This window comes from Xylocopa sonorina, chromosome 17, assembly GCF_050948175.1.
Source record: "Xylocopa sonorina isolate GNS202 chromosome 17, iyXylSono1_principal, whole genome shotgun sequence".
Classification (NCBI taxonomy): Eukaryota; Metazoa; Arthropoda; class Insecta; order Hymenoptera; family Apidae; genus Xylocopa; species Xylocopa sonorina.
This window is the reverse complement of record NC_135209.1, coordinates 4,058,142-4,070,812: the sequence shown is the minus strand read 5'-3', so window position 1 is coordinate 4,070,812 and position 12,671 is coordinate 4,058,142. Positions and strand designations below refer to the sequence as shown.

Sequence of the window (12,671 nt, the reverse complement as noted above, 5' to 3'; positions counted from 1 at the left end):
TACATGCACGCGCGGAGCTAAGGGTATCCTAGAAAATCTGTCCGACAGTGGGCAAACGAGAGGTAGAAACCGGAGGAACGATTTGGTAAATCATCGTTTAGCTTGACCACGACCAGAACTACGCCCTATGCACTCTCGTTTCAACGCATTGCAATTTTATTGCTGATAATTTGGTAGATGACAGTTATTGTCATTAAAGGTAACGTTGAATGGCATATTGCCCATAACATGTTCTCAGTTTACGCTCATTTTTTGTTGCCAGCGTTGAACAGTTTTGAAAGATGGAAATTCCGTGCTTTATGCTAGTGAGATTGTAAAGAAAGATTTGTGTCCGAGGTATTATCGCATTTTCTTTATTGAAGATCACACGGCATTGAATATGGCGACTTCAATTGATATTCCTTTCGTAATAACTGCTACGTATTAGCTTACTTCCGCGAAGGAAAAAAAACCGGTTTCCATAGGCGTCGATGTAATGTCGATTGCATTCTGATGTATCTTTTGCAGGAGATCCGATAAATTCATGAAATCAGGTTACAAGAAGTGAAATGAAAGAAATTTACATTTCTAATGACGTGTTTATTGTATAATAAAAAACAATTAGTATAAAAGCCTACACCTTTTATATAAAAATACCCTACTTCTAACCCTTGAGTCTTTAATCATTCAACAACGTGTTTTCAATTGTTTGTAAAAAATCTACTTTATAATGAAAAGAAAATTTTTAGATATATTTTTTTAAATTATTCGCTTCCGATGATTAAAATTATTATATTTATATAAGTATGAGTACCCTCCTATAAAAAGTATGATATGCATTCATTACCTTGAATTAAAAGTTTTGATATAAAAAGTACTGTAACCATATGATTAACATATATTTAATGAATGAACATAGTATTTGCTTCGAGACTTAAAACATAATAACTCAACTTAGTTTAAGGTACAGAGTTTGTTTCAATAATTGATTAAAAATCACTCTCAGTTGTCAATTGAATTGGCATACTATTTATTTAGGAACCTGATAAAAACGAATAACAATAGTAGATAGTTAGCGTCGAGTAAAAAAAAGTACGTTTTATGATTTGTTTCTCGTGTTATAATGTTTACTTTTTTTTTTATCGAATATAACCCTTCCTATCTACATGAGATAACGTTTATAAAAATAGAATTTGAAGATAAAATAGTAACTATCAGTATGTCTCATATAGAATTTCAAAAACTTCGATTCTTTTTATACAGTAATATCTTTATCCTTTGAATAATTTGATTTCTTGCAAATTTGAACAACACTAGTTAAAGGAACATGTAATTATACCTTTAAAACATTGGAATTAATATGTAGATCTAGAATAAACTTCTATTTAGATTATAATGATATCTTGATTACTCGATTACATAACGAGTTTCCAATCATATTTCCTTCATTTTTAAAGTTGTAACAAATTTTCCTTCGTGAATCGATTTTTTTCACTTTTTAAAGCCTGGAGCGCAGAAGTTCGATCTTCTTACCAGCACGCCTCTGTAATTCGATCAGTTTCATTGCTATTCCCATGTTACCTTGGATCTTAATTTTTCCTTGGAAGAATGCCTTCTGCGGGTTCAACTTTCCAGAGATAAAATCGTTGATATCTTCGTCGTTAATCGTAATAGTAACGTCTGGTTTGGTTTTTCCATTGAATTCTACTTTTCCCTTTCCTTTCGTGGCATCCACGATCCAAAGTTCCTCTTTACCGTTTCCTTTGTTAGTTATTTTGAAACCATAAACTCCGCGCATTTTCTCGACCAAATTTTCTTCGTCTTCCTGCATCGCTATTTCTAATAATTTGAACAACGCTTCCGTCTTAATTTGACCTGAACTGGCGGTTTCCTTCGGTTGTTCCTTAATTGCGGCTTGTTGAGGGAAACCCATGCGATATAAGGCGACCACAACAGCTCCACCTAACCCTAAGTTATGTTGCAGAGCAAGATTTGCATTCGGCACTTGTCTTTTGCCTGCCAGACCTCGAAGTTGCCAACAAAGTTCAGTACATTGCGCCAATCCCGTTGCACCCAAAGGATGTCCTTTTGAAATTAAACCACCACTGGGATTTATCACATATTTCCCTCCATATGTATTATCTCCTGCATCAACTAACTTTCCACCTTGACCTGGACCACAGAGACCCAGGGCTTCATAGGTAATAAGTTCGTTAGTTGAAAAACAATCATGCAATTCTATAACATTCACGTCTCTTGGATTGTATTGAGTCTGTGTGAATACTTTCTCGACAGCATTTCTTGTCATGTCATAACTGTAAGACCAGAAAACAGTAATGTTAGTTGCATTTATTGCTAATGGTACATTTGAAATAATCAGAAAATAAATTTGCGACGTCTTACCCGACAAGTTTAATACAACTCTTCTCTGTAAATGTTGTAGGTGTGTCTGTGGACATTTCCATTGCTACAATTTCTACTGCCTGTGATTCGAGTTTATGTTTATGAACAAAATCTTCATTGGCCAGAATCACGGCTGCAGAACCATCGGATGTAGGACAGCACTGAAGCTTGGTAAGAGGTCCAAATACTGTCGGGGATTTCATTATCTGCTCCAAACTATATTTCGTTTGGTGTTGGCAGTATGGATTGTTTACAGAATGTAAGTGGTTCTTGTAAGCGATCTTTGCAAAATGTTCAGGTTTTGTACCATACTTTTTCATATGTTCAATTCCAGCATTTCCAAACAGCTGAGCAGTAACTGGTCTCTCATTTATACCTGGAAATAAAGGTATAATAAAATGGTATAATGAAACAAATAATTATAATAGGATATAATAAATATAATGCAATGAAATATAAAATTCTGAAGAGATGCAGTTTAACAATCTGATAGCTCACCAGCAATATCGGCCATAAGTTGTACGTGTTTGTTTATAGGGTTGGTACGGTCTAAGAATTTGGATATTATTGAACCCCTTTCCATTTTTTCGAAACCAAGAGCTAATGCGCAATCTGCATTGCCACCTTCGATAATTTGCTTAGCCAGCAGTAATGCACTAGATCCAGTAGAACAATTATTATTAACATTATATATGGGACAGCCGGTAAGACCGACTTCGTACAATGCCCTTTGGCCACAAGTAGAATCCCCATAAACGTATCCAACACAGGCTGCTTTTACGTTATTGTAGGAAATTTTTGCATCTTGCAAAGCCTTTGTAACTGCTTCCTTAGCCATATCCGGATAATCGAAATTATCTCGTGTCCCAGGTTTCTCGAATTTGGTCATCCCGACCCCGACAATGTAAACCTTTGTTTTCGGTGACATTTTGCGGTATTTCCTTAAACGTCGAATCTAAGAAGACTGAAATTCTACTGTTAAATAAATGTAGTCAATTAATTCTTGTGTTCTGTCTCGATAAGCACCGTCCCAGATCAAGTGTCACGACTTAATACAGAATACGGAGAACGAAGTTGAACTTTATACACTCTCATATATAAAAATATCTAATCACCAAAATGGGAGTACAGTCGTGAAATGACATAGCTACTTTGCACTTGGCATTAACCAAATGATTACACTCAAATGGCGAACACGATTACCTTGAATGGTAAGGAGATTGGAGACTACAGGAGAATAAACGTTGTTAAGTCGACGTATACAATTTCTGTGCCAGAGATGTCGCTTTTTAAGCGTTATCAAATTCAATATGCACGCGGTTAATTGATATATTTATAATTTGCAAACATATTACCTATAATTCATTTTTTTCACCGTTCATCTGATAGCATTTACTTGTGCTTCGTTAAATTAATTTCAAAGAAAAAAATGGAAATGTTTCTTAAACAAATTTGTCCACTTATTTAAATAATATTTTACTTTAAACATTAATTAGGAATATACATATTTAATGCATTTAATTTGCGTACATCGATACCTCAAGTTTAGATTTTGTTCTATTAAGAACCAAATCTTGAACAAATCGAGAGATGCTGCAAGATTTTTATCATCGATTGCGAGGGATAGCTTAAAATTTACTTTATGAAATGATTAATTGAAAAGTTTACACCAGTTGTACAGAAAAGTTGTACATCCTGGGGAAATATGCTTTTTTCAAATTTCGTCTCGAGCCATACACCGGGTATTCGAAAACAGCTGATGAAGATTTCTGAAACTAGGATAAACGAAAAAAGCAAGAATAATGAAATTGATTTGAAATGTTATCTTTGAGAAAAAACACATAAGCAGAGTATCTGCTTAAGTAAAGTGTAATTTAATGGCAAGTATTACGTAAAGCAAGCTTAAACGTTAGTAGAGGCGTAACGATAATTCTATAAAATACAATTTTATTGTTATTAGAATAATGCTTCGTAAAAATGCAATTCTGTCATTTTTGTCCCGCTGTAGCTTTCGAAAAGTCACCCCTGGCGATTTTCCCCGACAGTTATCGAACACCCGGTATACTTAAAAATTGCGCCGGCCATTGCGCGCTCGTGTTTTGGTTCCAAAAAGATGGCGAACCCTTGTTTTCAAGATCGGTCACATAGGAATACGATAGTTTTGAAATAACCAGCGAAAGTTGTTATGTGCGTGCGATACGCGTCAGCTGAATGAAATTTTCGCCCCGGAAGGATTTGCTCGCGCGATCGAGGAACCACCTTCGAGCGTCGTGTGTGACGTGAAAGCGGTGTATTTGGCGTGTGGATTAACACAAACTTGGATTCGAGTGATTGTTTGGACATTTCTGTTGTTTTCTGTGCGAAAGAACGCTCGAGGGATTGGGACTTATAATCGTCACGGACCAACTACAATGGTTTGACCCGAATGAACGTTCACGAGATTCAATATACCAACGTTTGACATAGTAGCTATGCTACTTGGTTAGGTTGATTGGCTAGGTAGGCATACCTATGATACCTGAGCAACGTTCCACGTGTTCCTCTCGGTGGTTCACGTTAAAACGTGACGTTGGATCGAGCTCATAAACGGCTTAATTAAATGAATTGTTTTAACTCGTAATGGCGTCAAGTGATTTTGATGTGGAGCTCTTTGAGCGAAGACTTCACACGTTGAAGGATTCGCAGGAGTCGATACAGGGCCTTTCGGCCTGGTGTTTGGAGAGGAGACAGCACCATAAGAAGATTGTCGCTACGTGGTTGCAGGTTTTAAAAAAGGGTACGCTTGTATATATTTTGGCAAACGCCGGTTAAATTATATTGTTATGTAGCGAGAGCGTTAAGCTTTCCTTTTCTTTGTTTACATTTTAAGATTTAGAGTTTATCTGCATCGTGTTTATTAAGATAATAGTATGATTTTATTTATAATTATTAATTAGTGTTCAGTGAGATTAAAAATGAATATATTTTGTAATTTTATTTAGTTTTATTATTTCATTATTGTTATTATTATTCTTAATCACTTGTGATGATATATTTGGTCTTTGTTTATGTGTTTTCTATTGCCTTGGACTACAATCGTATTTTTCAACTAACAGTAAAAGTTGAGCACCGTCTAACGCTCTTCTATCTGGCAAACGATGTTATCCAATATTCAAAGAGAAAGAACTATGAATTTGTGGAGTCGTGGGGAACAACGTTACAAAGAGCAACGACAATGGTTAGAGACGAGAAAGTGAAGCATCGTATACTAAGGATTTTTAAAATCTGGGATCAGAGACAAGTGTACGATGAGGAGTTCCTTGCAGATTTGTCGGGATTGATTTCAGCGGCCCCTAAGAAGAAATTAGAACCTCAGCCGACCGCGCCGCTGGAAGAATTTCAGGCTGCTTTGCTCATCTCTACTATGAGATCATGTGCAACCTTAGAGCAAGCAACAGATGCACGATTAAGAGATTTACGTGAAAGCAATATAGATATAGAGAACGCAGAAGAGCTATGCGCTTCTTTGAAAGATAGAAGAAGAGTCGAAGACGCGGAGAAGGAGGTAGACCTAGCTGTTAGAAATGTTGAGAATTATGTTCGTGCATTAGAAGCAGAAATCAGAGAGAGAACACAAGTTCTTGAGCTATTAGAACAGGCTGATCAATTTTATGAAACTCAAAGGGGTGAAGTAAAAATTGTTACTAATGTACGCACTTTAACAGTGAAAATATTATGCGTCGCAATTGTCAATATTTTTTAATATTCTTAATATTTTCACAGGCATATAGAAATTTTGGTAGTCGTGTAAAAAATTTGAAGAAAAAGTTGGATGAACTTTTACCAACACTCGTTTCACCAATCCCGTCACCAGATATAAATGCTCCATCTCCAAGTCCAGATAGCGATATAGATCTTCCAGGAGAAGAAAATCAGTCTCAGAATCAGTTAGGAATGATTGATGTAGCACCACCATTTATGTATGGTTCGTATTCTCATGATTATGATCCTGTTCCTGTACCAGCGCCAGAAATGGGCCAAGGCAACGACTCTGGCGATTTTACTAACAATTTTTCGTCGTTTATTGGAGGAAACGTCGATTTTGGTAATATGGTAGGATATCTTACATTTTGAAGAATTTCGTAGTATAGTTTCTGTTAAAATGATTGGATAATGTATATAATTTTTACTTTATAGAGAAATATATTTAACGAAAGATCATTGACGCCTACTGGAATGTCGCAACAGTATAATGACTCGTTAGAGGTACGTTTCATTAAAATACACATTTATTACGTGGTTGAAATATTATAAAAATATTACGTGTATATTTTACTAGGCTAAACCAATAGAAGTAATCAACATGAGGCCCTCGAAAAATGAAAGTAGCGGTGCAGATTTTAATATTTCTAGTTTCCTAAAGACTGTCCTTCCTTCCTCTGATGCAACACAAGATCCTGGTGCTATTCCTGGTCTTGGTCTTGATATTCCAGAAACACAAGTGGAATCTCCACAGCGTTCGAATTACAGGCATTCACCTGTACTTGGGCAACATCCTGTAACTCCTGTGATCTCAAGAATGATTGGTAATCAAGGCACTATGGGCGTGAACAGTTGTCCAATAACTCACAGTACTCCGTTACCCGTTCGAAACTTGTCCGCTGAGTCGCATACTCCCTCACCGTATTCCAGTCAAAACAGTCAGAGTAACATTACGGTACCTTTCGACGGCCCTACTAACAATAATACTGTTAATCCTTTACCACCTCCGCCATTACCTCCACCCATTTTCCTTGACGACGAGAATTGTTACAATAAGTTACCACCCAAGTTTCCCACGTGGACACCTCCAACTGAAACGATGAAGGAAGCAGCCAAGTGGGAAGAAAAAGGTACCGCGGAAATTTATTTTTAAATGCAATAAACACACGTATAACACAGTTCGATATTAGATTAACAAATTTTTAATGTAGCGGATTGCGCTATATTTGTAGGGAAAAATAGTATGAACCCTACTTGGCCTGGTGAGTGCGATGAGAAAACAAAAACGTGGATGGATGGTGATACAGATAGATGGGATACTAATAATGATGCCACGTGGCCTAACTCTGTTAGGGGGAAAAATGAAATTCTATCTGAAACACCAGAATCGCCTCCCATATACGAAAAAGCTGGATTTACAGATCCAGTAGAATACGATGACTCGCAACCACAAGAGTCTCTTCTCAGTACCACTGGAGACGTAGATCATAGGTGAAGAATTTACAGAAAAATTTAATTAAAAGAGGAATTTAATAGTTAAACAATATTTTATCCGCGTATTAACCCTCTCACTCCCAGCCTAAGGTAGGGAAACAGGGATAATGTAAGAGAGATTTCAAATACCCATTTTTACTTCGGTAAATCTTGAAATAAATGAACACGTGTTACAGAATAACAAAAGGGCATCAAAACAAAAATCTGTCGCTAAATCTGTTCATTGAAAATTTCTGCTTAACAGTTAATAGCGTTCAATAATTAATTGAAAATAAAAAACGTTCCACGCATGAATTAAATCGGTTCATGGGATTAAAAGGGTTAAAAACTAAAAGAAAACAAATTGAAACATGAAAACTAATAGATCTGAATACAATATTTCAGGGTAATACCTATACCTCTGACGGTGGAAAATCAGTTATCATATCGTTTAATGAAAGCAGCAGATGTCGATCATCGCAACCTAATTAGCTTAACGGGGAGTCCGGCAAATCATAATGTTAATGACAGCTCTATGAACGTGATATCTAGCACTAACAACCTATGGTCTGCAGGCGATCAGGATTACCGGTAAGACACTGAATCACTTTCGGTTACGAGAACCTCGTCGAGTTACGGCAATTTGTTTTCACGTCACAACTTTAAAATGTTTTATAATACGCAATCAGACAACATATGCAACCTGGCGATATCGTGGAAAGCGTCGACATGGAGATGTCTGACGACGAGACTGACAGTAAGCCAAAGGGGAGGGTATTGGTAGATGTCCGATCTCAAGACAGGGACATGAGAATTGGTAATCCGTCAGCGTCGTCGCAGCACATGGACATGGACATGCGAATGATCCCGCTTCCAGCGGGTCAAATGCCGGGTTCGCATGGCCAAATAATGCAGGACGTGCACATGATGCATTCAGGGCCTCCGCCACCACCACCTCCGCCTCCACAGTTTCATCCAGGTCAACCGTCTTTTCATCAAGACCAAGCAGACTTTCGACACAACCCCGCGACAGAGTTCCATCCAACCCAATCGAATTTCCATCAAAACAGGCCACCGTCTAACTTTATACAGAATCAGCAAGACTTTGGGCCACAAGAGTTCCATCAAATTCATCAGAATCAACCAGATTTCTCGCAGCAGGAGTTCGAGTATCGTGAGAATCACGCGTTACGATCCAATCAAGAGTTTCTTGGTGAGCCACAAATACGTGGCAGGTATTCAGGTCCTGCGGACCATCCGCATCGAGACATGACTTTTCATCGTAACGACAGAGGTGGTCGCGGTGGTCGTGGGTTCCCCAGGAGCAGACGGGACCGATACTCGGACGATCACAAGCAGAGGAACATTCAGAATAATCGTAAACGATCGCAAGATCAACATCAAAGAGCTTCGCCAGAGATTTTGCCGAACAGTCGACCGTTACTGGTACCTGCGCCAGACACTGTCGTCATCCTCGACGAAGAAGGTATGCCGATAGGTCTGGCGAACGACAAGGAACCACCCGCGAATGCGGAACATCCGCTTGACACGGAACAGGAGGAGAACTATCTAGAACGTAGATTGTCGCATGGTACTTCGAACTCGCGGGATCTCGACCAACCGAGTCTCGTTCACGAGCACGAGTCTGAGCCTCCGACTACGGAGCCAGACGAGCAGCAGCCGATAAATCAAGTGACAGTTGTACCCGTGATTACGGATACGAAAGACCCGCCGCACAATCAGTACGTCTCTATATCCGACTACGAGGAACACGTCGAACCAGAGGCGGTGATATCAGAGAAGACTTGTGATAGTAGCGAGTCGGTTGATAATCCGGGTCAGGAGATGAGTTTCTCGGAACAGTCGCAACAGCACCATCACATGTCAGAACAGTTGGACGATCTTGGAAATTCGACGCCAAGGAACGAGCTGAAGAGATCGTCGACGAATGGTAGCTTCGATGAGAACGACGTATGTCCCAGTAAAAAGAGGATTGCGTTGTCAAACGGGCCTCAAACCTCGGTCGAATCTGATGCTGGTTTGAACGGGCCTATACCGCAGGCCTCGACAGAGTCGCATATAGGAATGTACGACTTCACCGATAGTCCGGTTGGGCCGAATTTCCGACCGCGTCTCGGAGGGCCTGTTCCATTCCCTCCGTGGAGAGGCGGTCCACCTAGGGCTAGGGGTTTCAGGAGTGGACCCAGGGCTCCGTGGATGGATAGAGGGCCTCGTGGCCCTGTGATCGGCAGTTTCATGCCGAGGGGACTGAAACGTGGTGGACAATTCAGGGGCAACGGTTTCAGGGGACGAGGACGTGGTAGCAATTGGTAGAGCGTGCATCGTAATTGTCGTTCGTTCGTTAAATGGGTTTCTGCTGCAATTTTTACCAAGAAAGAGATTTGCACTGCTTTTAAAAAGAAAACAACAAGAACAAAACGATCGTTTTTTGTATTCTGTACATACGTATTATTACTGAGCACGCCGTGTGGTATCGTCGTATGAGGGACGTTATCTTTGCGTGCATCTCGACACAGAGGGGGGAAAGGGGGAGTAAGACGGTGTGATTTCGGACGAAGCGATCAATTTAAAACTTCGTCGAATACTCACACGCGATTCTGTGCGATTGATTCGCCTATATACATATATAAATAAAACTATATAGATATATAGATATAAAGGATGTACACGTACACACATACACGCATTTCCTCTCTCTTTCTCTCTATCTTTCTCATTGGAGAATCTCGATTCGATTTGACTCGATACAATTCACATGTACTCATGTGCACACGTTTGTTAAGATCTAGGATATATTATTGAAGCCTGGCGCCTTTGATACAGCGTTATCGTGGACGTTTATTGGTTCAGCGGTGATACACAGTGATGAATAGAGGGACATTATAATGGTGTATCGTTGTTAGCCGCCGTTTCGATAGTGATTGGTAATTAACTTCTAGGATTTCATGTAAGGCAAACGAAACTTCTGTTTTACGTACACACACGTGTTACTCTACGAGTACAAGCAAGAGAAGAAATAATATTTATGTGTCAGATTGTTTGACCTGTGAATATGATTTCGGTCTGATTATTGTTTCGTTAGAAGGAATCAATCTGAATGGAAGGGCGGAACATGTGCAAAACAACCAAACGCGGAAAATAGAATGAAAATGGAAACAGGAGAAAGAGAATCGTTTGGATGTGTTTAGAATTTTCTTTCACGGGTCGCTTCTTTGTTCACTTGCCTCTACCGTATAAACGCTAATTGCCTATTTTCTCGCCTGCCTGTCCACGTTTCTATCCTTTTCTCTAGGCTCGATTATAAACAGGCATGTTAATGAATCTTCAAAGTGTATAAATAAAAATGCAATGTTTATGTTCTGGTCCACTTCGTACATTTCCCCTATTTTTTTCTGGCGTTTTGCATACGCGTTGCCGCTTCGTTTTGCGGGATCTGAGTTCGACCAAGCTAAAGGATGATAAAGCGAACAAATTTAAAGAGATTTTGTCAAAGCGAATTCGCGAGCAATTAAGCGCATATTGATACGAGTTTGTTCTCGATGTACGACGATTTCTATTTTGTTCGTATATTATTTTTTATTGCGATGAAACAAAGGCGATTGTATCATATAAAGAAGAAGAGGGGATTTGTCAAACAAACTCCACTGGCGATGATTCGTTTGCTCTGCTAAACCGTTTCCGCTTCGATTTGTACAATTACGTTTCATGTGTTCTCGAATACTTCATATACAGCGATCAGAAAAGAAATGCCAAGACGATTGTAAGCTTGTATACATATATTTACGTACACATTCGACATTGCAATTGTAAAGACACAATCCCAGCGAATCACAGCATCTTCTTCATTAATTATTTAAGCTCGATTGTGTATCTTGATTATCGATATCGTTTTACTGTACGAATTTCATTTGATCGAAAGTAAGTTAAGAAAGTTTTAACTGCTAATGTTGTGTGATGTTTAAGGTACTGAGCAAATGAATCATTGCCAAGAGAAAGAAGAAAACCGTCTGTAGATATCGATAGTGAAGCGCACAGGAAATAAGTGTAGCAAGATAAATCCTTGGAAAATCAATTGATAGTTTAATAAAACATTGCACTCTACCGAGGACCTTGCCAGCACTCGATCGACAAACCGCAATCCTAGTTTGATGTACATTGCATTTTTTTCGTACCCATTTGTTTAACCCTTTAAAGCATATCGCGATCAGAAACGTTTTAATTCTTCTACCCACCATGGGGCAACGTAGAGGAACTAAAGCGGTCGATTTCATTATTTTGCTTTATACGAATCATTGGGAAAAAGTTCTCGACCGGACGTAATCGTACAAAGCTAATTAGGAGTACCAATATTTTTACAATGTAAAATAAATGATAACGTTAAAATTGGTCTGATACGAAGCACGTAAAAATGAATCAAGATTAATCAAGAAACGAAGTGATGTTGGTAAAACATGTTACACAATCATTTGCAAAGAGATGAATAGTAATTTAGTTGTAATTTACTTTTTATGTGTATTAACAGCTTCCACGTTGCATATATGAATTTTCTATTGGATTTAAGTTAGGATTGCTGGCTGCTGGCCATTTGATTATTTTAGTCTTGCCGTTCGATTCAATGACAATTTGTGTTGTCACGTTAGAAGTGAAGATCATTCCAATCCCGAAACCTATTTTCTATATTTGATATTAGAAAATGTTTTAAGACACGACTTCATACTTTGGACTTCACATGGGACTGTTATTCAATGTTACAAGATGTAAGAATGTCCGTTTGGAAATTGGAACAGTTTTTATCTTATATTTGTGGCAAATAAAAAATTCTGCATCATCACTTGTCCTGATGCACACACTTGAGACATCATTAAAAATGACTACTCTTCAATCCTTCATGGTTCCTCCATCTTCTGAGAGAAACGAGGTTTCCTCTCGACTTTACAAATGGCCTACCAATTTCACTCAATCCATTTTTTACAAATGCCACTTTTCATTTGTTCCTGTGAATGTGGCACGTGTTGTATCGTTTTGTCGTTATTGTTTGTCATCTTCTAGTGGTG

The 12,671-nt window shown here is 38.6% G+C and overlaps 2 protein-coding genes across 3 annotated transcripts; one reads left to right on the top strand and one right to left on the bottom strand.

The window, feature by feature from the left end:
• Positions 1 to 558: 558 nt before the first annotated feature.
• On the bottom strand, positions 559 to 3,368 carry Scpx (Sterol carrier protein X-related thiolase). Its single transcript, XM_076907927.1, has 3 exons — positions 2,881 to 3,368; positions 2,383 to 2,758; positions 559 to 2,294 (listed from the first exon to the last, which is right to left on the bottom strand). The coding sequence occupies exons 1-3, from the start codon at positions 3,308 to 3,310 to the stop codon at positions 1,478 to 1,480; spliced, it is 1,623 nt and encodes a 540-aa protein (XP_076764042.1). The 5' UTR covers positions 3,311 to 3,368; the 3' UTR covers positions 559 to 1,477.
• A 1,099-nt stretch (positions 3,369 to 4,467) lies between these two features.
• LOC143431197 (uncharacterized) lies at positions 4,468 to 11,102 on the top strand. Of its 2 annotated transcripts, none has more exons than XM_076907758.1 (8): positions 4,468 to 5,158; positions 5,478 to 6,070; positions 6,145 to 6,474; positions 6,559 to 6,627; positions 6,701 to 7,253; positions 7,356 to 7,614; positions 8,002 to 8,187; positions 8,286 to 11,102. In XM_076907758.1, the coding sequence occupies exons 1-8, from the start codon at positions 5,002 to 5,004 to the stop codon at positions 9,928 to 9,930; spliced, it is 3,792 nt and encodes a 1,263-aa protein (XP_076763873.1). In that variant the 5' UTR covers positions 4,468 to 5,001; the 3' UTR covers positions 9,931 to 11,102. The 2 variants fall into 2 exon arrangements, with proteins under 2 accessions (XP_076763873.1, XP_076763872.1); XM_076907757.1 differs by having other exon boundaries at positions 7,335 to 7,614.
• Positions 11,103 to 12,671: the final 1,569 nt, after the last annotated feature.